This window comes from Colossoma macropomum, unplaced genomic scaffold (assembly GCF_904425465.1).
Source record: "Colossoma macropomum unplaced genomic scaffold, Colossoma_macropomum, whole genome shotgun sequence".
Taxonomy (NCBI): Eukaryota; Metazoa; Chordata; class Actinopteri; order Characiformes; family Serrasalmidae; genus Colossoma; species Colossoma macropomum.
The window spans coordinates 8,518,004-8,544,598 of record NW_023494788.1 but is presented as its reverse complement, the minus strand read 5'-3'; the positions used below and the strand labels follow the sequence as shown (position 1 = coordinate 8,544,598).

The 26,595-nt window shown below is 39.3% G+C and overlaps 1 protein-coding gene across 1 annotated transcript in view; it reads left to right on the top strand.

The window, feature by feature from the left end:
• The first annotated feature begins 5,347 nt into the window (after positions 1–5,347).
• The window catches only part of si:dkey-106n21.1 (solute carrier family 23 member 1), a 60,401-nt gene continuing 39,153 nt past the window's right edge, over positions 5,348–26,595 (top strand). The window contains exons 1-4 of the mRNA XM_036568245.1: positions 5,348–5,466; positions 12,223–12,378; positions 25,020–25,177; positions 25,321–25,492. Of these exons, the coding sequence (XP_036424138.1) occupies positions 5,392–5,466; positions 12,223–12,378; positions 25,020–25,177; positions 25,321–25,492 (561 nt within the window). The 5' untranslated portion in view covers positions 5,348–5,391. The remainder of the gene's footprint in view (positions 5,467–12,222; positions 12,379–25,019; positions 25,178–25,320; positions 25,493–26,595) is intronic.

The window sequence follows — 26,595 nt, the reverse complement described above, 5'->3', positions numbered from 1 at the left end:
AACAAAGTATGCAGAGAAACAGATGGACCACAGTCTGTAATTGTAGAACTACAAAGTGCTCCTATATGGTAAGTGGAGCTGATAAAATGGACAATGAGTCTAGAAACAAGGAGGCGTACTTAGTGAGCTGGCTGGTCGGTGAACAGTATATAAATATGTAATATATAAATGTTTGTTCTCTCACTGGGATGAGGGAGTGGGGTCAGGGTAGCTTCTTCACAGATCAACTTTGGCCACTTTGTCAGCCCTAAAACCTTGAGCTTTATGAATTTTGGCAGATTACCTGGTTCGCTTTAAGGTTATGTTTTATTTATTTACTTATTTATTTATTTATATATTCATTTATTTTATACTCCCAGCTCTTCATATCTACACAGAACTGATGTTTTGACATTTTGTACATGAGACATTTAGCTATAAGGTCCCTCATAAGCAGTTTTGTATTTTTTCTGTCATCCAACATAAAGTTTAAGACCCTATTCCAAAATGAACAGTAAAGAAAAGAACACATCAAGGTTTTCTCTGGCTTCAGGTTTGTGAATCTTTTGCCTATGCAGGCAAACCTTTTTGATCTCACACACACACACACACACACACACACACATACACACACATTTTCAAAGCCGCTTATCCTTCTCGGTCGTGGGGGGAGCTGAAGCCTATCCCAGTGGTCATTGGGTAGAAGGCAGGGAACACCTGGGACAGGTTGCCAGTCCATCGCAGGGCAGACAGACATACACATTCACCTTTTTGATCAGAAAACTAAAAACTACACTAGTAAGTTAACCAGGTAGCTAATTACCATGCTAAGTTAGCTCATTGGCTAATAAGCTGGTTAACATTCTGATGGCAGCTAGTGCAGCAACTAAATAACAATTGATAAACATCAATTAAACTTTTTTCTTTGCTTTTGAGCTTTTGAAAACAATGTACATAGTACAGACTACACAATGTAAGCTCAAATGCCAAGAAAAGGTTTAAGCTGTTATCAAGTGTTAGTTAGCTGCTGCACTTGCTAGCAAATGCATAAGCCTAAACTTTTTGTGGAACCAAGCAAAAGTGGTTCTTTTATGACCCTTTTTGGTCCCATTTGACAGCTTTTTAAGAGGATAAAAAAGAATAATGGAAATGGTAGCACATATGTTGAAGGATGTTACTTCATTGTATTAGTTTTTTAAAAATATGCATATAATATCCAACACATTTATAAAAACATGCATGTAATATCCACCACCACATCACATCAACCCTGAAAATATAACACTGTGCAGATGTGCATACAGCATTCTGTATACAGTGGAATTCACTACTTGATGCACGACTGATACCCTCCATAAGAAACATGCTAAGTGTTTGAATTCTTATCAAATATTTAATCATTTTTATTTTTTTTCATAATAATAAAAAAAATGAATTCTCACAAGCTCCTTGCGATTAGGCCAACTGATATGTCATTCAACACAATGCTGCTTACCTCCTTTCTCAGTTGGGAGTAGTGCTGGTTTATGGTTGGGGTACAGGGATCTGTTAGGCCTGGTACCAGGTAGGGGCAGGGACAATTCATTTAGTATGAACTGCTGGCTAAAGTTTGCCTGCAATGATTAAATGTAGGATATAGATGATCAAAATGTAAACAGTCAGATTTTTCTGTGAAGATAGTAAGTAACTGATGTTAGGAGAGCAGAAGTGGCCTATTTCACTATGGACTAAGCTAACAGATTAATGTCCACCACTCACTGACTACCCCCACCTTTCTTTGTAAAAAAAACTGGGTGAAATACTGTCAGCCTTTCTTTTCTCTCTCCAGTCTTTTTTTTCTGTCTTTTCGTTTTCAGAAGCCAAAGTTTTCTTTAGGAAGCGGAAATATGATGCTCAACCAGCACTCCTCACTTGGAATTCAATCCACCGTACCATTACATGTAAATTGGCAATACAGAGGCTCTCTGGATGTTTAAAATATTCTATTAATGATGATACAATTATTCTATAAATGATGATAGGTTAGTAATGTAATATTAAAAAAATGCCTAAGGTTCTAATAAATTTTTAGGGCCCTTATCAGTCACAGGACCTCAGAATCATCCTACCTTTCCCCCACCCCATACTGTGCCTCTGATTGCTGGCTAACTCCCACTGAGGTAACTAGCATAATTGCGTAGCATCAAAAAAGTATAAGCATCTCATTATAGTAATTGTTAAGTTAATATAGTCACTTCACCAACTCAGCATCTCTTTCCTTTACATTTCTTCATTAACTATGAACTGTTAGCTTTGTGAAAACAAAGTTTGTTGTCAGTTAAAATTACTGGGGTCATCAGCACATATATAAGTCACCGGGGGGTCCTGAGTCTGTACTTTTTAAAAATATATTCAATATTTTGCATCAAGAAATTTAGTTTTTTTTTGTTTTCTAACATGCAAAAGAATATGACTGATGTAAGTAGGGTAAAGTAAGGTGTGACTTAGGTCCTGACAGTGATACAGTGGTATCTAGCTTGCCTGCTACCATCGTTATATCAGGATTATGCAGAAGATAAAATTTTATGCAAAATAGTGTCTTTATGTGACACAGAATTTTTTTTCAATCACTAGTACTTCAGAAACATTGTATTTTACCTCTTCTGACATGATTTGTGACTTTCATGTTACATTTTCAGTGTGAAATCAGATTTGTGTGACCCAGTGTACATCTAATCCACATCAAGGCATAGCTGATATGCTATTTCTGAAAATCACACCCATGCAGTTCTGCATGATACACTCCTGTCCATGTCTAAGTCAGGATGAGAATGGATTTTTTGGTGATTTGGGTTTTGAATGTAGGCCACCCACAAGCCACTGCGATGATTCTATGCTTTGTGTCTTTCGCTCTAAAGAAAAATATCCCTCACGAGAGCATAACGTAGACCTCGTGCACAACCACTGCTGAACTATCAGTTAAGGGTTTTTACAAGTCTCCATAAGACTATTAACTCCGGCTAATATACATCATTGACTGAAATAAAAAGAGATTTGGGTTCATTGTTTAAAAGAGCAGCACCTCTCAAGAAAAATAAGCCATAGAAAAATAAGCTTGAAATTCATATTAATGTCACAGTCAAACAGTTATTTTTCAAAGGAAACCCTTTTCAATGAATGTGAGTCAATGAGGAAACGTTTACTGGTTACACTGTAAAAGATGAGCAAATATATGCAGCATGTTTAGTTTAAAACCAGCTGTTTGAGTTGGGGGGCGAGTGCCCGTGAGACAAAGGCCACTTGAACCAAAGGCTGAAAACACAAACATCCAGATTACCAGAGGAAAAGAACACAAATTAAATCAAGCCCACATAATGTAACAGTTTGAACCTTATAACCCTGCATCAGTTCTCTGGTGTCAAACACGCATTATCCAAAGATAAAAGAATGTACATGTTATGTGAGAGCGCACACTCAATGGCAGCTACAATTCCAGGACATGCTCTCCAGAAATGCCCTGCATAGATAGCATGAATGATATGCAGGCAGTTTCATATACTTAGTTCCATTAACTGGTTAATCAAATGGTATATAAATAGCCTTTTAGTACTGTATGTAATACTGTGAAATGGAATATGGGCCATAGGGTCACAGCAAGGTCACAGCAGGGAATCATGATGAAATGCCAACACATGCTAGCAAGCTAAGACTGTTCAGATAAATAAGGTGATGAAACGGTGATGTATGTCAAAGCTAAAAATGGGCAATGTGGTGACAATATAATATCGATACGTGATACCTATCATTTCTTTTTTCCAAGGTTTGGTCAGCTTGAACAGCTTATGCATACTACATTGTTAGAAATGTGTATGCAATAGTAAATCCACTTACCTGGAGTAGTCCTTAAGGCCAACACAAAAAAAGTGGCTATTTCTGCTGTTTCATATTCACTCTTCATTAATAACACAATATCTCAATGCTGCTTTTTAATATGTAGAGAATGTCATCTAACAGATTGGATTTTTATTCAGGTTGTGTCATAAAATGCCATTTTGAGCTAGCAAACGCATAAATACGACTGTAAGTCATGCTTTTTCATTGCTTTGGTTAAACAATCAATCAATAATAAGCTCCTACTAATCCAATTCACACTCTGAATGAGCTCATTATTCAGAAAAAAACAGAGCATCCAACAATAAAGGCAGCCCTGTGCATCTTTTATACAGTGATAAAAAACACAGTAGCACACAGAAAGCTCTGGTTCTACTAGCTGAAATTGATAAAACTGTTTTATTGTTGCCAGTGGAGACATGCATGTGGTTTAACTCCCAAAAGTCTGTATCTGACTATATCAGAACAGTGTACTGTGAGATAATTTATCACAATATGAAAAAACATTGTCATATGCCAAACAAGCTAATCAAAATTAACTGTTTAGTTGTTGCTAATGTGTAGTTAGCGTTTGGTTTGCCCTGTTCTCAGACATGGAACACTTTCACATGATGAGACACCCCGCTGTCTGTATGAACAGCTGTTTAAGGACAACACTGAAGCTATTTCAATATAGACACGTGCTTGACCACTCGCATTAGCAAGAGATAAGAAAGGAACAGATAATAAAACAGACTGATGATGATATCAGTGACCAAAGGGACTCATATTAAATGTGTATATTCTAGTAAGTCCTTTTCTTCAACATAAATGTAAGTGAGCTGAAACATTCTCAATAACATGCAAGCCAATATGAAGGCTCCGACCAAGAGTTTCAGTTAACATCATGCTTGGACTTTTTTATAGCTGTTCCCAAGGGCTAAGTGACCTTGAGTTCAACTTTAAAGGCTTCTGGGTCAGGACAGGGTAAGACATTTGTGGGTTTGATACTTTTCTTAAGGTGCTGTGAACCCCAAACATCTCAAAGCTGATATTGTATTGCTGCTTGTACAACAGGTTTACCAAGTAGTCTTTGAGCTGTAGGATGTGTTCCTACAGGATGTATATATATATATATACATATATATATATACATACATATATATATATATATATATATATATATATATAGTAATAATGTAACACGTATTATTTTGTCTGTGCTGTTATGTTTTCCTTTTCTTTCTTATTACAATCAAGCAGCCCCATATTAAACTGTATGAAACTCAGTCATTCCCCATGTGCACCCTGAGTCCACTGAGCATTCCTAGGCAGGCACATGACTTAAGAAAACAAAAAAGAACACAACACAGAACCCAGTGCGGGTGGTGATTATACAGATGCTTAGCGAAGCCTCCAGTAATATGTGGCTCTGGTAACCTTGACAACCAGCCTGACGTAGCCCCTGTAAGCTCCAAAGGCCAGTCTTGCTCAGAACTTCTCATATGAGTGGAGTTCTCGCAGCTCAGTGCTCCTCTGCCTCCTCCTCAGGCCAGATCAGCCATGCATCTCTCTCAAGAGGACGGAAAGGTAGAGATTGTACTGAAGGAGGAAGAAGCCACAGGAACATCATTTGAAGTAAGTGCAGCAGTCATGTCGGACCAAAACTGCACACTCATGCCGCCCTGCATGAGCACGTAAATGCAATTTTTTAATCACTTGCTTGTTGTTTCAGCATCACATGGTTTAGCACATGCTCTGTCCACTGGCTGTTTTCTGTGCTGAAGGTGGATTAAAATTTTGCAGATTTTGGAAGGAATAATTCCCATGATTTTTAAAAAAATGTCTGCATAATTATATTATTATGCAATTATTATTAATTATTATTAATTCAAAATAATTAATGTGAAACAGTACATTGTAGAGAAACTTACCAAGTTAGAATTTTTGACACACTGCAAAAAATGGTATCTTGTCAAATAAAATTATCTTAAATCTAGTCAATGTATCCAATATTTCTCCTGTTGAGATTGTTGTAAGCTTAATTTAAGATTATTTTAAAATTATCTCACTATATTGGCAGATAATTTAGCTTGTTTTAAGAAATGTACCAGTATAATAAGATCATTTTACTTAATAAAATTACTTCAAACAAGTAAAAATGTTTGGAAATAGTGAAATAATCTTATAATAAGTGCACAACCATCTCAAAATAAGACGTATTAGATGTATTGACTAGAATTAAGATAATTTCACTTGACAAGATGCTATTTTTTGCAGTGCAGTGGTGCAAATAGGAACCAGGAGTCCATAACACACACCTCATAGCGATTTTATTGTATCTAAAACAGTCAGTCTCTTCCCAGTGTTGTACAGTATTTAATATTTATAATGGTGAAATAGTGGACCATGCAAAAAATAAAACCATTGGCTTCTATTTTGCCTTGCAACAACCTGCATAGACCACCTCGCCATGAATCTCTTTTTAAATATATACATTTTAAGCCCTGAATTAAAAAGCATCAGGCAGTGCATTTTGTATAACTTTTTGTATTTTGTATAACTTTCTGTGAGGTAACTTTTCTCATTAAATGCCTTGGACGTCTGGTTCCTATCATCACCACTGTGAACATTTCTGGCTCAGTAAGTTTCTCTAGAACAGAGCATTTCACTTCAAACCACTCTGAATGACTTTTTTTTACAACCCTGCTTCCAAAAGGTTTGGGAAGCTTCAGTCGTGTTTTTTCATCTCAAACTTGATTTTTCTCAGATTACATTGAGCATTAAGGAATCTCCTAATTCCATTCAAGAAAATAGGGCTAATTACAATGGATAGGAAGTTTCCCTTCAAGATAACAAGGTCTATTTTCATACTCTGGGGTAAGGTTGCATATAAGTACCAGGACTAAATGCGGCTTTAGGCCCTTTTCGGAACAAATCAAAGAACACATCTCTCACTAGATCCCGGAGGGATTTTTCTTACAAATCACATTACAGTTATTATGCTGCCATTTACTTTATACTGAATCATCATACAGAAGAAGAGTCAGGAGAAGCTATAATTTCTGCTCAGATATGATTTTTTATTCAAAACATGGCAGGAAAAAAACAGGCTAGAATATGTGAGGCATTAGTAAACCTACAAAAGCCTGTACAGGGTTTTGCTCTTCCAAATGTATATTACTAGCTAACATAAAAATGTACATATTAAAATTTAATGTTGTTTTCCCATTAAAAGTCTAATCATCTTTTTACAGAAAACAAAATTTTACAGAAACAAATGTGACAGTCCTTTAGTGAAGTGTCATTTGTCCTCCATATTCATTTGGCCCAGTGTATTTTAATATAGGGACTATTTACAACTTTTAACAGCTTTAAACAGCATTAAAATGTGCAGAAGTGTGTTCTCTCTAGAGGATGTGTTGATTTTTTTCACTTAGAAAACAAACTAAATGTGTGATTTGACCAGGCACACCAAAATTGCCACATGTAATAGGATGCAACCTTTGCTACAAGCCAGTTTGTGAAATTGCCCTGCTAAATCTGCCCTGGTCAACTGTAAGTACTATTATTGTGAAATACTAGTGTCTAGGAGCAACAACAACTCAGCCACAAAGTAGTAGAACACGCAAATTCACAGAGCAAAACTACAGAGTGCCGAAGTGCATAGTACCTAAACATTGACCATCACTCACTACAGAGTTTCAAACCATGTCAAGAAACACCAACACAAGAAATGTGCATGAGGCCAAGATTATTATGCGCAACGCCAAGTGTCAGCTGGAGTGGTGTAAACCACACTGCCATGGGACTCTGGAGCTGTGGAAACATGTTCTCTGTGATGAATCAAACTTCACTATCTGGCAGTCTGATGGACAAATCTAGGTTTGGCAGATGCCAGGAGAACGTTACCTACTGGAACGCTTAGTGCCAACAGTCAAGTTTGGTAGAGGGAGGAAAATGGTGTGGTGGGGTCTGATTTTCAGGGTTTGGACTCAGCCCTTTGGTTGCAATGAAGGGTAACATTAACTGCTACAGCATACAAAGACATTTTAGACAGTCATCTACTTCCAACTGTGCCCTTTCCTGTTCCAGCATGACTGAGCCCCTGTGCACAAAGTGAGCTCCATAAAGATACGGTTTGACGAGTTTGGTGTGGAGGAACTCCAGTGGCCTGCACAGGACCCTGACCTCAACCCCAATAAACACCTTTGGGATGAACTGAAATGTTTATTGAGAGCCAGGCCTTCTCATTCAACATCAGTGCCTGACCTCACAAATGCTCTTTCGATTGAACGGGCAGAAAGTCTCTCAGACACACTCCAAAATCTAGTGGAAAGCCTTCCCAGAAGAGTGGCATTATCCCATAACCATAAATGTAAAGCAGCTGTTATGTTATGCCACCTGTTTCAGATACATTATCACTTTCAAAGCTGCCAGTTATATAATGTAAGTCTGCAATTTTTGTATTAAATGTGTCCATATGACCTAAAGAGTGTTTTAAAAGCACCTCTGAGCACTTCATCCATCTTAGCGTGTCAAGAAAGCTTTGTCTTCAGGGCTGCACATCTGAGGTCAATATGCTAAGGGTAGTGAATGATACTGTGTTGTCAGCAACTGAACAGATTCATCTCATTTAGGTCATTCCAGTTCCATCATGATGAACTTTAAGTGCAAATTTTAGTGGAAGAAAATAACACATAAAATGACTTTTGCACAGGCCTCATTTAATTTGTCAGTTTTATTTTCCACAATATGTTAAATTCAGAAAATAAACAGTAACTGTGTGTTAAAATGTGCAGAAGTGTGTTCTCTGTAGAGGATGTGTTCACTTATTCTCAATTAGAAAATCCAAACATTTAATTTGACACAAACTTTTGTGTACAGCTGTATTTGAGCACTCACTTTTGGATTTAGGAGACATTGTGTCTGATAAATTGTGTTTCCTGCAGTTATGTTATTTTCTTAAAAATTAATGAACTTAAAATTTATACTCAAATATATGAAAAACAAAATTGGAGAAAATTTTGTCAGTAAACCAATCAACATGTTTATATGCACTTGAGTAATCAGATAATGGGGAAACTCCAGGTCTACATGAGTCAGGCAGTAATAGGATTTCTGCTCTGTAACCAGCCAATAAACACACAGAAGACGTGACATAAATGTAATGTAAAACTCAAACTCTATGCTGTGGCTTTTTTATTTAAACATTGTGCCACTTTACCTGAAAATATGAACATACATCATCTAGCATATGAAGAACATTTAAATCCTTCATTTTGTCAAGAATGTAGTTGGTTTTAGTGCCACTCCAAAAGTGTTTTGCTGCATCTCGCAGCAATGCTGCTGCCTTATTTTTCCGTTTTGTGGTCTGTTTTCCCACATGAGCAGACGGACTCTGAAAGAAATCAGAGTAAGAGTACACATGTACTGAGAAATCTGATTACTGAGCTAAAATCCAGCTCTCTTTATCGGATTTCTTAATCACATTTCTAGACTATACTCTAATCTAAGAAATCAGAGTATGCTGTTAACATGACCATTTGAACAATATGATAACTGCAGAAATCTGATTACGATCGGATTATTGAGTGCATGTAAACTCACTCTATGTCTCATCATGCATCATGTTATTCTTTTGGTCATATAACCCAGTCTTAAACTGATACATTCCTTAAGATGATACTTATATTTTACTCCTTGATTGTGCCAATCTTATTAAACTACCTCAGATAGTCCACTGGTGCTCTTACACTGGGTATTAGCACTATGCTAAGCTTACCTGGCTCAATAAAGTCATTAGGTGAGTGGAATTCATCTAGCAAATGCGCAAATGCAAACTGAAATCAGCTCCTCTGGGCTGTGCTGGAACATAATCAGCAGTGAAGTCAAGGAGGAATCTCTCCTACAGCTGGGAATTTCTTTTCCCCATTTAAACCGCTCTCTAAAGTTTATATATGAGCGTCCATAAACTAACTGTTTTAAAGGTATAGGGGGTAGGATGTCAGTTAAAGTAACTCCAGGAGATCATAATAAATTGGTTCCAACCATTTAAAAAGCTACCGGCCAACATTTGTCCTGAGTTGTTTTGCGCAGAGCTTTTTATGGCCCTGCCTAAGGTCCACTTTTTGCTTCAACCATTAAAATATTAGAAAAATAAAAGTCATAAACTCCAGTTGTGGTCGAAACATCACCTGTAGGCCATTTCTAGCACATGGACACCTGGACAATCACAACAACAGGATCTTGGACTTGACCAGCTGTAGTGCTTTTCTCTATGACGACTGGAGTTTTAGAATAACAAATATCAGCTGAATGAGGGGAATCCCACTGGGTATTGGACAGAGCTGTGGTGTCCTGGTCCAGCCTGCTGCTGTGTGTTCTCTGGGCACAGTCATCTGGGAACACGACAAAGGCCTGGAGCTGAGAGGATTTATAGACTTGTTCTCAATTAGTCAAGCTCCAGCTGGGCTTTCAGTGCAGAGTCGGGTCTTCAGTGCAGAGTCAGGCCCTCAGTAGAGAATCAAGCCTTCAGTGCAGAGTCAGACCCTCAGTACAGAATCAAGCCTTCAGTACAGAGTCAAGCCTTCAGTGCAGAGTCAGACCCTCAGTACAGAATTGAGCCTTCAGTGCAGAGTCGGGCCCTCCGTGCAGAGTCGGGCCCTCAGTGCAGAGTCGGGCCCTCAGTATAGAAACAAGCCTTCAGGACAGTCAGGCCCTCAGTACAGAATTGAGTCTCCAGTACAGATTCAGGCCTTCAGTGCAGAGTTGGGCCTTCAGTGCAGAGTCAGGCCTTCAGTGCAGAGTTAAGCCTTTAGTATAGAGTCAGGTCCTCAATACAAAGTCAACAAAGTTAAGCCTTAAGTATCAAGTTGGATTCAAGACTCAAGATTCAAGACTTCAGTGCAGAATTAAGCCTTCAGTGCAAAGTTGGACCATCAGTACGGAGTGAAAGCCAGACTGTACACTATTAGTTTGACTCTGTACTGAAGGCCTGACTTTGCACTGAAGGTTTGAGTCAAACTTTCAGGGCAAACTAGCCTCTGCAGCAGTGGCTATGATAGCAGTCAGGATTTCTTTATCACTGGGGGAAGGTTCCCAGTGTTCGCATGATGTTTTTGTGTAATGTATGCTGAGTACTGTAGTGCAAGAACATTGATGGACGAAATTAAAAAATGGATATGAAAACATGATGCGGCTGAGGGATGCAATGCTGCAGTATTACTATCATGTAACCCGACAAATAACACATTGGTGCTAGTTTTCGGCATGCCTCTTTAAAATTAATCAGTGAAACAAACTGAACCGCTTTTTCCATTTTTTTATTATAATTTTTAAAATCATGCTCAATTGAACCATGTAATTTTACACAATGTTCAAACTCTTTCTTTAACTGTTCAGCTCCTCTAACATGCAGGGAACATGCACTAGAATTGTGGAATCCTTTCTAGATGTACATCTTCACTTTTTACCAGCAGGTGGCAGTACATCCTAAGTAGCCCTTTATTTGCGCAATGAATGATGTGTTGAAGATGTCAGGCCATGCACATGTGTGGATGAGTGTGTAGGAGTGCAGAGCATTAGGTTTGAATTATTATTCCAAAACGAAAATGTTTCATTACTTCTTTCTACGGGCCAGTAAGCACAAAAGAATGAACAAGTTTAAAAGTGCAGAACGGCTCCTCAAAAAGGGGCCTTCCACTTCAGGCCCCATAAATCACAAACTAGCAAGAGGACTGTAATCATGTCCTCATCTCTTGTCAGTCATTCTCAAAAGAGACTCGTTCTATTGAGTTTGGGGAAAAAGAGAACATGCACAGAGGACACTCTCTTAAACGCTGTCCTCAGGGACTTGTACTTTCATGCCTGACCTCTCTGTATTAAAATGAGTCACCAGTTTCCTGATAGACTATCCTGTTTTCCCAGTGAGCAATGCTGGCCTAGTTTAACATCATAGCAGTTTATTCACTGAATTAGCGCCGTTTAAAGCCCTCATTTTTACCAACAGTGGACCTTTGGGAAAAGTGGCAACCCATTGGTCATGCGTGGTGAAGACACAGGTGACTCAGAAACAAACAAAGAGGCCTGAATCAAAAGAGAAAGAAAAGAAACACTTGGGACAAGAAAGCAGTTTGTGACAAATAAGATAAGGAGGAAACGACTCATTGACTCTAAAACCCAGCATTGTTGGTTTTGGCGCATGACTGCAAAATGTGGCAACATGTTTTTGATGATTTTTGCAATCATAACTTTTCCCATGTTCTTGAAAAGTGCGACCGTTGCATTGAAAAGCTGAATTTATTTAGTCAATTTGCCAAAACCTAGCTTATGTTTAAATATCTCATCCTATTTTTGGTCATTTAAATGTCACATTTAATCATTTTCCCACAGACTTCAGGAAACAGCCACCAGCCAGACCACATGGTCATAACAGAACCAAGGAGTGACAGCTTAGACGAGAGCCTTGACCACAGGCCTGGGAATACCCTTATCTACTCCATCAATGACCGTCCACCTTGGTACCTCTGTGTTCTCCTCGGCTTCCAGGTAGGGAAAGTATCGTTTTTAGCTTTCCAGTGAGGTCAACCTACCCTGTACCTACACACATTGGACATTTTATAAGAAACACCTATCATATACAGCACTGTGCAAAAGACCACCTTCATTTTCAGCATCAGGAAAAACAGGATTTACACAGAAGCCTCAACAACTAAACTTAATGTAATTTTTTTCAGTATCTAGTGTGTCCACTCTTTGCCCTTATCACAGCTTCCACTCTTCCACAGCTTCCAGTCTTTGTTCTGGAGTGGTCAGTCCATCGCTTTTCGCTTCGTTTGATTTGAAAATGTCTATTTCCTTTTCTCAAAGATGAAAGCTTTAAGTGCTGTTTATCTGATGGAGACAGTTTTGCTGGTCTACAAGTTTCAGCATGGTTGTCAGGGAGTCTTATTTTCTCTGTATCTTTAATCATTTTTTGAACTTTAGTTTTAAAAACTCCAGTTTTTCATGTATTTTCCTTTTGCTTTTCCCTTCCTCATGTAAGAGGATTGTTTTATATGTAGTATATGTTATATCTCCTCAGAAATATCCCCTGAAAAATGAATAACTTGTACTTAATGGACATTTTGACTGGAAATTATGGGTGGTCTCTGACTTTTGCATAGTACTGTAGGTACTATGTTGCACTTACTGACTGTCCTCCATTTGTTGTTGCACAGTTTATGAGCCCTTCTCATACTGCATGCCTACAAATGCGTCCAGTGTCCTGGATTTTGTTAGCCCAGCAGTTAATGTAACTATTGAAGAGTGAAATATTTGGGTTTGATAAAATGAAAAACGCATGTAGTTACAAGGTAAGTGTACCTCATAAACCTGACCTTCTCTCAAGAAGTCCATTTCTCCGCCTCTCCCCCTCCCTTAAACTTATTTCCATGCCTGATCCAGCACACCTGATCCAGTTAGTCTAAATCTCAGAAGCATCTGAATACTTGTGCAAGGTGTGTTAGATTATGGTTGGAATGAATGGGAGGGTTGCCTTCCAAGAATGTGGTAGGAGATGTTCGCTCCATAATCTCTCGACGAACTACTGCAGTGGCTTGGGCAGCTGGATTGCTGCTCCCGTAGCTGGAGCAGATCAAAGAGAAGAATGTCTCAAAGAGAAGAATGTCTTAAAGAGAAGAATGTTCTCAAGAGAGCTCTGGAGCCTCAAACTGCAGTGCAGTTCATGACGGACTGGTAGGAGGTTAGTGCAGAATTGCAACCTGAGTGACGCTTAGACCACCCTGTGTCTTGCCTTAACTGCGAAACCTGTTTGTCATCCTTCAAGTCTAAAGACAGAGTAACTGCAGTGTATTTCAGTAGTACGGTTGTATGTAAAAGTTTGGGCACTCTAGTCAAATTCCATGTTTTGTTGATTTTTTAACCTGTAGGCCAGAAAGATATAACCTAAAATACAGCAGTGAGTATCGTGTTTTGTGGCTCTGCAACAAAAACAAAAAACAGACAGAATGTCTCCAGGTGGCGAAGATTTCTCTTGCTTCTCACAAAATGGACAAACTGGCACTGAGCAGCCTTCTGTCCAAATTGGAAAAGTAAAAGGAGCACGTAGCGCTTCACCACCTCATTCAGAAAGTGGAACTTTATGAGAGTCTTCTGATACAGCTCGCTCTGTAACTCAGTTTGAGCTGCTTTTAGAACTAACAGCATCCGCGAGGAAGCAGAAGGCAAACAAATTTTTTCTAAGGTTCGTCAAAAAGTTCTGGTTGCTGGGACACAGCTGCTCCGTCAGCTTGGCTGTCATCATTGCCAACAGCACACTGTAAAAAAAATTCCGTAAAAAAAACAGCGAAATGTCTGGCAGCTGTGGTTTCCAGCAGATCACCGTTAAACTACTGTGATCAACTGCCCATATTAATACATTAAAAGCACATACAAATGTAGTACATATCAGTATTCTCGGGCATATATTGCTGGTATATTTACATATAAATTAATAAATAAATAGTAAAATAAATAGTAAAATAAGATAATGTAACAATAAGTAAAGTGAACATTTTAAAGAGAGGTGACCATGATCGGTCAGTGAATTTTTGTCGCTGGTAAAAGTTCACAAAAATCTAACAGAGCGAAAATAAAATATCGTTGCATTTTCGTCATTCTGAAAATCACATTTGGTATGCAAGATATCATCAGTTATACACATGCTTGGTTTAATTTACCAAAAAACTGCCCGAATTAAGCATTTGAAGGCCTTCAGCTTCAGGTGTCTGAGAACTGAAAACAAGCAACTACCTTGCTGTGCTGTATGTTCAGAGGTCTATTCAAATGAAGCTTTCAGGGCAAATAAATTACACCGTCAACTGGAAGCTTAACATAGCAAATACACATCTAAACCTTTTGAACTGAACAGCACCTAACTGCCTAACAGCATCAGCTTAGGTGAGCTATTTTTTTTTTTTGAGTAATAATATAAAATCAAGAAAAACTGACAGGCTACACTGATTATGATATCATATTTGTTTGCATTTTAAATAATCTGGTTGGTAAAATTTTGTGGGCTACAGAAGATTTTGCGGTTGTTTGTGTGGGCCATGAGTTAGTAAAGGTTGGGAACCTCTGTTCTTAATGAAAATAGGTATGCATCCTCTACAGAGAACACACCTCTGCTCATATTAATGCACAACTACTGTTTATTTGTTGAATTTAACATACTTGGAAAAAAACAACACAAAATGAGGCCTGTGCAAAAGTTATGGCACATTTTCTATGTTTTATGTTTTTTTCCAATACGTTAAACTCAGCAAATAAATAGAAATTGTGCGCTACAATTAACAGAAAGGGTCTGGTAAACTACACAGAGGTTCTTGAGAATAAGGATGTTTTGCTTCACTAGCTGTGTAAGTAAAGAACTTCTGAAGCTGTAGGAGGTGAACCTGTCCTGTTTATGTATTCTAGAGTACTAGAATACTTCTAACTTTCACTTGTAAGAATTATAAATTTCAGGTTGGGGACACGTGAAGGCGTTTTAAGTTGGGGGTGCTGAAATTTTAAGCAGTATAGGCTGTATATGACAAATACAGTGATGTCATGTAAAACTATATACGCCAGTTTTTCTTTTTTTTGTTTTCATATTTTTCTGTTTCTTCATCTCATAATGTGCTACTATCATGTGGCAAGAGGTGAATCACTCTTTTCTGCACTGACTTTATGCAAATAAGTTGAGCAGCAACCAATGTGATGTCATCAGGCACAGTAATGTCACAGTCTTTGTCAACATGCTGCACATGAAGATATAGGCTAATGCTTGAAAAAACAACTAATATATTGAGAAAGTGGGATATTATTGATCTTTTTTACATTAAAAAAGATATTAGGCCTCTACAGTGCTCAGTAAAAGGCCCTGCACATATTTTACACACCCACAAAGCAAACGACTAGAAAGGGAATTGAGTCAGCTTGCCATAATGAAAATTGAACTTTTATGTTCAACAGCAGGCTTTGAAAACAAATCAATAAAGCATAAAATAAAAAAAAAATTATAAGTTCCTTTTTTATATTCATTTTTAACAATTAAACACTTAAACAATGCAGCCCATCCAATATCTTTGAGATAAGCTGGAGTGATCCAGAACTAAACATCCAACATCAGTACCTGATCTCACTAATGCTCTTGTTTCTGCGATCCTCACAGCAATGTTCCAACATCTAGCGTAAAGTCTTTCCAGAAGGGTAGAGGCTGTTACTGCAGCAAACTGGGAACAAACTCCCTATTAAGAGCCTCAGGGGGTTGGACGAGCAGGTGTCTACAAACCTTTGGACATAATAATAATTAGTGTCACTTCTCTACAAAAGGATTAAGTCTAGTCCTCAATCCAAAATAGGCATTATGTACAGGTGTTTTTCAGCAGGTCATTTCTGAGGAGATAGACAATGGACTGGCCACCCCAGAGTCCTCAACATCACTGAGTATGTTAGGGATCTCTTGGATCATGATAAAATGCAACCAACTTATAAAACTGAACTTTGTAGGTGTGGAAAAAAAATATCCCTGCAGATTTCTTTGAAAAACTGAAAGCATGTGAAAGCAAAGCGTGGTAAATATTGAAACAAATGATGTTATTAATAAGTTTAGGAGTCTTCTGTGTAATTTTCTGTTATGTTTTCTGCTTTTTTCCCCAACACTGAAAACTGAACTTGTGCTTAATGTTCATTTCGACAGGAAATTAAACAATAGAAGGATCTCTGACTTTTGCACAGTACTGCATATTTCACCTTATAAAACACGCCGGCAATATATATTGTCAAACTACATCCACCCTGTCGCATTACGAAAGTGATTTTTGACAGGCTAAGCTCTAAGAAGAGCTTGGAAAGAGAAACACAGCCTACTTCTGTATAAACGCAGTTTTGGAACAAGACACATGTAAACACAAGATTTATTGACTGATTTTAGGACGCATTCTAGACAGAAATGAAGGCAGCATGGATTTGAGTTAATAAATCCACAAAAACAATAGAAACATCAACATCTGATGTTCCAGCTTACATACTGTTCAGACCAAATACTCCAGCTTTAGTTGTTTTGTTGAGTGCAATTGCTCTATATACTTCTGGAAATGAGGGTAATCTTCCCAGCATGAAGCTCGCTTCATGTGACCAGTGTAATGAATCAATCGCTTAATATAAACACATGCAATCATGGGACAAGTTGTGGCTTGAATTAAGTATGATTGTTTCGGTCTGGTACTGCATAGTTCACATAATAGTGTGCAACAAAATGAATTCAGTATGATGAAAACATACTGTGAGTAATTGTCAGACACTATGAGCTCTTAGCAGTGGGCACTTTAAGTAAGCATAACAGCCGATAGGCGGTGAATTCGGACTAGACTATTAATCACTACACAGCAAGGCTCATTTAGAAAATTGCACATTTATTGAACTTTTGCCAATGGAGCTCATTTGAGCCCATGATTAGCATGACCTGCTTACCCAGGGGTCTCAACGTCACAGATCTGAATCCTTAGTAAGAGAAGATGAAGTGGTTAGGGTGGCATAAAACTTCTTTCTTTGATGAAAGGCTTGAGAATTCAATGACAAAGTGGTTTTTAAAGACTCCTTTATGGCTGCATATTTTCTGTGGCAACTGAAAAATGTCTCAACACTCAACATCAGACAATATAGGCAGACAAATCTCTTCTTGGTAGATTCTGAACATTCACCAGAAAGAATTCCTTGAAGTGGAGCTGGAATAATGACGTGTTTTGGTTTGGTTCGATCATACACTGACAGCTGATGGGCTGTTTTTCTACAAAACATCCCTGACTTTTCAGTGTTGAGGAATTGTCTTTTGCCCAGTAGAATGTTTCCTATTTGTCTGTAGGCTACCAGGGAAACACAATATTAGATCTCTGCTGAAACAAAACATCTGTTTAAAGTATGTTACTGCAGAGAAGATTTCACTTCTTACACATTTATCTCCCTCCTCTTATGGGCTTTTATGGGAGGCACTGACCCCAGGTACGGACTCCTGCTTTTGAAGAGAGAAGTGATTATTTTGATCAACAGCATTTGAGCAGGTGTTGGTGGTTTAATAAGAATTGGGCAAATAATGCAGCCTTGGGTGCCAAAAGTATGAAAGATGAGGTGTGCACTGTCTGAGCTGGAGGTGGCATCTGCTGGACTTTCCTATCCCAGGCTGAGAGTCCTGTCATATACTCTGCACTGTTAGAAATAAAGGTTCTGTGCAGGTACATTTTTCATTCATCAAGGTACAAACAATGTAAATGTTCCCTCAAAGGTACAACAGTGGTTTTAATGTTTCATTGTGCACCTTCAATAAGTTTTTCCAGGTGAAAAGTATGTATTTGTAGCTTTTCATAACCTAATGTTTTAAAACATTGAGGGTACCACCCCAGTGACAACAGGGGTACTGAACCAGCGACAGTTCAGAACCTTTATTTCTGAGAGTGTGTCCATCACATTTGGAAACAGCTCCATCTGAATAATGATTGTCAGTGTAAGAATAAAAATACCTGCAGTGGTTCTCTCGATATAGAACATCTGTGCTAGTCCTTTGAGTAGATTTAACCTCAGTATCAACGTGTCTTCCTTCACTGTAAAGAACTGAAGTAAATTTACTGTGGAAATTCTTACCTGGAACTCTGCAGTAATCTACTGTGATCCTTAAATATATAGCTCCTGCCAAAAATGTGCATTCCGAGAGAAACAAGTCAGGTTTTTTCTGAAAGTTGTTAAAATGCCAGATTTTACAGCAGTTAGCTTTAAAAAAAAATACACCTTAGCATGTAGCTAAGCATACTGAGAAAGTGACAGGTACTTTGTCACATCTTGACCAACCTGACTCTTAATATCGGAATGATGGAGGTCGTTGTTTTTGTCAATGTGCTTAAAAATATGTTTTAAAAGCTTTTTAAATTTTAGCATCCAACCGTGATGGTGTTTTGTGTTGCAGTCAGCTAGTTTATCCATAGCGTAATGTGCTGTAACGTTTGCACAGGCCTCATTTTACATTCAGCAAATAAACAGTAACTGCATTAAAATGTGCAGAAGAAGAAATGCGTGTTCTGTGTAGATGATGTGGTAACTTACTTTCACTTAGAACATCAACAAAACATGTAGTGTGCAACACACCACCACCACATCAGTGTCATTGCAGTGCTGAGAATGACCCACCACCCAAATAATTTCTGCTCTGTGGGGGTCCTCTGAGGGTCCTGACCACTGAAGAACAGGGTAAAAGGGGGCTAACAAGGATATGCCGTTGCTAAGCTATTTGAACGTTTTTACTTCTTACTTTGCGCACAAACAGAAAATGGATACTTTTAAGATCCCATTTGACCGACGGCCGATTTGGTCAGACTCTGAAGATGAGACTACACTAAATTTTCAAACTGTCATCACCACTGAGCAGTTTTTCAGTTGGCAGCTGTGACAGAAGAACAGCTAAACAACCTGGAATCAGACAGAAATTAACCGAATACCATTCGCCAAACAAAAGATGCTTTACAGACTGTAAGACGCTTTACAGACTGGCTGGAACAAAACAACATTAATATTGATCTGGCAAAAACTGACAAAACTGAGCTGAACTTGATATTGCGGCAGTTTTATGGCTCAGTCTGTACTTCAACTGACGAGGCTTACAGCAGACTGAGCAGCGAGTGAGCGGAGCTCGTTACTCTGACGTAGCAGCTTATTACGGAACTATAATTTGGCGGAAAGAACTGCTAACATTAAAACATATTAAATGCCACGTTCACGACCCAATTTATTAATTTCTTACTTTATTTATTTAACTGTTGTATAAAAGCAGTAGAACACTCGAGGTTGTGTGTTATCGCTAATGTGCCTGCGACTAAATCACAGCTATGATGTTATTTCTCAATAACACACTCCCTCTCGTGTTCTTTTGCTTAATAATATAATTATAGGGTATTTAATATTATTTTTTTATTGTATGGATTCTACAGAGACATCAATGCTGGTTGATAACAATTTTTCCAAGCAGGACTTTTTTCATACCCAGCAAGTGGTCCTACAGCGCATGCGCAGTAACTTCGTTTTTACAACGTTTTATTACGTTTTTAATGTTAATTCAGCATTATTTCAAATGTATTATACAGACGCAGCCTAACATTATTATTTACTCTCCGATAAGGCGATGAAACAACCTACCTAATAACCTACCCACCAACAGTTTTAATGCTGGTATAATTCTTTACTGAGTAAATTAAGTCATTTACGCTATTAAAAATATCCTAGTTGCAGGTTTATGTAGGGGAATGGAAGGTAAAAATAACAAACGGACCAGCAAATTATTCGCAAAATGATCATTTTTCTTTGAGAACAATAACTTAATCATAAACCTTCAGCGTGCAGGTTTTTCAGTACAGTTTCCCACCGAGGCGCGAAAACAGCGAATAGGTTTCTATCTTTATCAGAGATGAGGGCTTCACTTCAGCGGCAGCCGCTAACGTCAAGCTAGCTAGCTAATCAGTCCCCATGAATTTCAGACATTCACAACCTGACGAGGGGTCAGAACAAGCTCAGAAACGACTCAGCTAAAGGGCTAACGCTGACATGACCGAGTCTAAGAGGAAATGAGGATTTATACCGACTTAGAAGGATAAACAGACAGAGCGAACTACGACAAAGAAGCCCTTTACAGCCCTCTTTGGCTGAGAAGTAAGTTAGCGTTAAGTAACGTTAGCCAGAAGGCTATGTTAGCTAACTTTCAAATTAACTGTCAAAATACACAGCTTGCTCACTCGATATGTGTGGCTTGTTGATGGGATTAATTTTATATAGAGATAAGAAGCACGACTCAGTGGCTAATTGGTGTGTTTAAACTAAACGTTAAGTTAGCTAGTTAGCATTCCACTTAGAATGCTAACTAAGCTCTAGCTAGCTAACCTAGGTTAGCTAACTATCTGGTTCTTTTTAACGGTTCTGGTAAGAACGAAGGGATCCGAGTCGTACATGAGAGCCGTTCTTTGTATCGTTTTGACCACATTTCACTGCCTGTCCTAATTCCGTACCACTCCCTATGCGAACAGTGAGAACCACATTTCACACAGAGGGTAAATTCAGGTGTAAACTTATGCAGCAGAGGGATGTGGCGTCACCTTGTGTAATATTTACGATGCAGATCATTGACATTAGGTCTGGTGATATGAGTAATTTAGTTCTGCTAAACCTATTCCACACCTGTGAAATAAAATTATTGGTGAGATGTCTAAGTTTAAATCTGATCCAAATCGTACCCTTTCATTATCTTAGGGATTAAAGAGCCGTTATTCCCATCACTAGCCTGAACTTGTGAGCGAGAGAGGTAAGAGTAACAACAGACTGAGGCTAATGAAAAGAAGTAAACACTGAGAAAGTCACACCATTTAAATTGAGTAGGCTAAAATAATAATTTTCCTCTCTTTCTCACACTCATGTTATAAATTGTTCAGTGCTAATTGGTAAGTTAAACTATGTAATGCAGCAGTCATTAGCAAATGTTATTATTGACTTCTTCTGTGGTCCAGCTATTTTGGCCTTAGGACAAGTAAAATGTGGATTAACTTGTCCATAGGGCAAGTAATTGAAAAAGCTTAATATCAAGCTCTGTTGTATACTGTGGCGTCCACCACAAATTCCACATTTCAGGAGGGAATTTAAGGATGTGGCATGCAAAGCTGCGCCACCTGTGCCTCCCCTCCTACGTTAATAGGACATTTTTTATTTATGTGTTGACATTTGTTGACTGTTTCATTGTGTTGGACTGTGGGGTTAGTGTCTACCATGAAATGAAATTGTATGGCTGTTGGTGACCTTCCCCGCTATTCTCGCTGTTATCCAGTAGTGCTGGACTGAGCATTTCTTGCTGCCTGTTGAAGTGCCTGTTCAATAAAAGAACATTTGCCCATATGCGCAGTGTTTTACGCATCTTTTTCTACGCCACCACAGTGGTATCAGAAGTGGGATAGCGACACTAAGCAGTGAGAAGTCAGGCACCACTTCAATGAACTCAAAGGTGGACAGCGAAGAAAGACAGCCTGGCAAAAGGGGGTACTGAGCACTACGTCTACCCTCTCCCGGATGGGTCCAGCTAGCCGAGAGCAAGATGGGTTGGGTGAGGAAGATGGTAAAGAAAAAGAAAAAAAGCCAAGCCGTGGAGCCTAGGTGGAGGCTAGTGAAAAGGAGACGGTGCACACTTCAAGAGCAAGGACACCTTGAAGCCGTACTCTGCACATCTGCAAGTGGTTACCTGGCATCATTGCTGGACAGCGGCCATCACTGCAATGCAACTGTGCTTGAAAGCACTATGGGTGCTAATGAATCTGATGCCAGAACAACAAAATGACCTAGCGGCATTGACCATGGCCCTCAAGCAAATGCTTCGGGCAGGCATCAGCTGCGTAGGTGGCCAGACAGCTGCTCCTGGAGCAGTGGAGGCTGAAGAGTGTGCTGGCAGCAGAGCTGAGCACAATGGCTCAGCAGGCATATCCGCCATTTGAGAAGGCTGTGCAGGAGGAGTTAGCGCAACGCAGTATTACGCGGTGGAGGAGCTCGAGGAGGAGACGGTGTGTCGGAAGGCATCCGAGCGAGCGGCTGAGAAACAAATAGTGTGCTGGAGATGCAGGAATAAGAGACTGCACCAGACATACCTGAGCTGGCAGGTACACGAAAAGCAGCCAGGAAGATCAGCTGTCACCACAGACTTTACTGGCTCATCAGTGTCGCCGCTACATCCAGGCGCGCTCCCTCACACTGAGAGCAGCACACCTGTGAACTGGGAAGCGACGGCCATCGAACCCAAGTCCGTCACCAGTGGACAAGCTGATGTGAGAAGGTGGAGGCGGTTCCTGGTCGTGGTGGGGGCCTAAGCCAAGCGCACAAGTTCTGGCTTGCACCTATACAGGACAATGGACATCCCGAAATTCTGTGCCAGAGGAGACATACCCCACACACCTCAGAGACTGTCTTTGGACTGTGTGGGCCACCTGGGACAGCTGCCCCTCAGGGTGTGGGGGCTATGTGGCATCCGCCACACACTTCACGTTTCAGAAGGGGTTTTAGGGGCGCAGTTTAATTGTTTCTTTGTGTAGGGCTGCAGGTTAGTTAGTGTGGATTTATTGTCTACCTCAAAGTGAGTCGTGTGGCTATTGATGACCTTTTCCACTATTCTCACTGTCATTCAGCAGCTTTTTTTGCTTCTTCTATGCTGACTCCACAATATTATACATGTTGCGTTATTTAAACATTAAACATTTACATGTTTACATACCATAGCAAAACTGGTGAACATACAGCTGTTAGCACACATTAGAGCTCCTATGAGCTCTATAATAGAAATAGCACAGAAATAGAATAGAGAATAGAGCGCTGTCATTTTATAATACAGGTGCATTAATATTATGAGTATGTTATATGAATACTCTTCTGAAAAAAACTGAATTACTGGAGAAATTGCGGTAATATTTCACGGTGCATTTTTGCCCAAACGTTGTTTAAACTAGAGGTGGGGTCATATTTCATCATGAAAATATTTGTTTTTGTGATAAACAGAATATGTTTTTGAGCATATAATGGAAAATGTCAATACTTACAGAACAATGACCAGCTACATGTTTCTAAAAAAAGAGAGCATAATTTCTTGTGTAATTCGATTTAGTGCTGTACAGTTGTTTTTGATGGCAGTTCTTAAATGTAGCTCTGCTAATACAATGTATCTGTGTGTGAAAATATTGCAATACTTTGCATCATGAAAATGATTTGTGATATGATATTTTTGCCATATCACCCTCTCCTAGCTTAAAGACCAGCATGAGTTGTGATGAGTGCTGACATCACAACAAGGGGATACAATGTGTGGCCTTCGGCATTACTCCTAAAGTAGCTTTGTCACAAATGCTGTCACTTATACTTACACGTTTGATATTGTCTTCAACAAAGTAAACTTTTAATTTGTTAAGTTATTGCAAACTAACAAAGAAAAAATGCTTGTTTGTTTTTAAAGACATTCTTAAAAGTCAGCTGTCCCCAAACATTTGAGGAGCGGCGTACTTTGGGAGAAACGCCCTGGGAACTGGCTCGAGTTCAGACGGGAACAAAATGAAATAAATAAACAAAAATATTGCAGGCGAAAATGATTGGGGGGCAAAAAAAAGCAGAATTCACCACTCAGCTGTACCTTAACAAGACTTTTATTACTGTGTCATAACTTGTCGTACGGTGTCAGGGTTTTTAGGGTATCTGCTTTCTTAACTCTCAGAATGGAAAGATGAAAGCAAATCCTTTCGGTCCACTACAGAGCGTGTTATTCCCCATTATTTCTCCAGTCTGAGGGGAATAGAACATGAGCCAGAGCTTCTCACTCACTCGGGCTGCGAAGACAGCAAGATCAAAGGGAACTTGAGGAGGAGCAAGAGGAGAGAGGAGTACATGGGATACCTGCGCCGACGTGTGAGACAAGGAGATGTGCAGGGTGTATAGAGGAGCACGACAAGGGGGGCCTTACTCCTCAAGACCCCCTCACTTTTATCTCTACAGCAACACAGAGGGTAGGATAAGGCAGAAAGAGAGTAGGTATTTCATGTTATTGAGAATTCCCAAAGAGAATAATGCTAGCTGCTTCTCTTTTGCTTTTAGCAGTAATGTGTTGATTCTACACCATGTCCCACCAGCAATGAAAAATAGGCCGAAGCCAAGTTGCTTCGCTGTTCGAAAAACATGCATGATGTAGTGGTCCAGAGGGAGCAGAGCTCCCAGAGTACAGTATTAATACTGAAAACAGGGCTACGGTGGTCAGTGCTAGCCAAAGGGTGTAATTGCATTCCTCCCTTGCTTGGTATGTAAACTTTCTTTGCTGTATTATTGGAGTATCCAAGTTGAGGCCTTAGCCAAAGGTTTCTATTTTTTTCCCTTCAGCTCAACAAATTTATGAAGCTTGTTGTCGAGAGAAAAAGGACTATCAATTCACAACAGATAACTCAACATCTGTCTTTCATCACGTTTTTCTGGCTGAGTCGAGTAGCACTTAAGTCTTAGCTACATCTTTTTGTGATCATCCGTCTGCTGGCTTGGCTTAGTCGCAGTTTGTTTTTCGACAAACGTCTGCTTAGTTCCATCCACATTTCCCTTTCCTGTTCACTCTCCCTCTCTGTCTCCTTCTGAAGCATTACATACTGGCATTTGGTGGCATCTTGGCTATCCCTCTCATTCTCGCTGAGCCACTGTGCATTAAGGACAACAATGGAGCCAAGAGCCAGCTCATCTCCACCATCTTCTTCGTGTCAGGCATTTGCACTGTGCTGCAGACGACTATTGGGACCAGGTAACCCAAATACTTTATTCACTGTAACACATTTAGACCAATCAGGTGAAGATTGTGTTGTTTCAGTGTTAAGCCTGAAATAAAACATTTATCACTAATAATAACCAAACGTTTCTAAACAGTGTCCTCTACTGTCTGCCTAGGTTGCCAATCCTGCAAGGTGGAACGTTCACCTTCATCACGCCAACACTGGCCGTCCTGGCTCTGCCCAAGTGGAAGTGCCCAGAAGTTGCCGCAAACGCTGACCTCAATGCCACGGCAGAGTCCGTCTCACTCACAGACCCTGAGGAGGTTTGGAAAGTGCGCATGCGTGAGGTACAGCCAGTGCACTGCATTCACAAGCTGAGTACTTCACAAAAGTGTTTCCCAGCCCTGGTCATGGAAGGCCCCCGCTTGCACATTTAAAGGGCCCATATCCTTCATTCTTCTTGTATGTTATTGAGGTCAGCTTATGTCATTTGTGCGGTTGTGTTAAAAGCAGCCATAAATAGTTTGTTAACATGACTGGTTTCCAACCTCTCTATAACTCAAATGTAATATGTAAATGATCTCTGTTCTGATTGGCTGCCCTGTGTCATGCCTTATTTAAAAAGCACTCAGAGTTGAAACACTACTTATAACTTCAGTGTGAACTGCTGTTGGTTAAATAGAAGGATTTTCTTGACATCACATTGTTTACATATTACATCAAAGTCTCCTGTTTACAAAAAGGCAAAGTTTTCCATGATATAGGCCCTTTGATGTTTTTCCCTGCTTCCTACCATAACTGATTTGCTACAACAAGGCTTTTCTGGGTTGAAGTGGGTGTCATAGAGCAGGAAAACACTTAAATGTGCAGAGCAGGGAGACTCAATATTGCTTCAATACTATTTTAGCATGTCCTCGTCAGCTTCGACTCACCACTTGGAAGTGCATCACACCTGCATTTCATACACCTCGCATCAGATCAAAATGATTTCTGGTCAGGTTTGGCTGCTTAAGCATGCCTAAAATGCCTCTAAAAAGAAATACAGCTAAGAGGTATACATCCAATTCCAACATCAACATTTTTTCCTTTAAGGAAAATACCAGAATGTTTTCACCACAAGCTTATTATTCACAGTATTGGCGTGCTGTCGGTCACCCTTGACACTTATTTCAGTAATTTGTATCGCATTCAGAATTTTTCCAAAAGATCCATTCTGTTTAGAAGAACAGAGAGTGAAATAGAGAAGTATAAGTTTGTGTTTTTCAAAGCAACAAAGGCTTCCAGTTAACTGAGTCATAATAGGATGTCATCCATGTTATTCTTTATTTGTTTGTTTTTTGTAATATACCCCAACTGTGAGACTCCAGTTACACTAAAAACTAGACCTGTCTCACATGTCTTTGTGAGCTGGAAAAATATAGCACTTTCCTGATAATACATAGTTCATTTA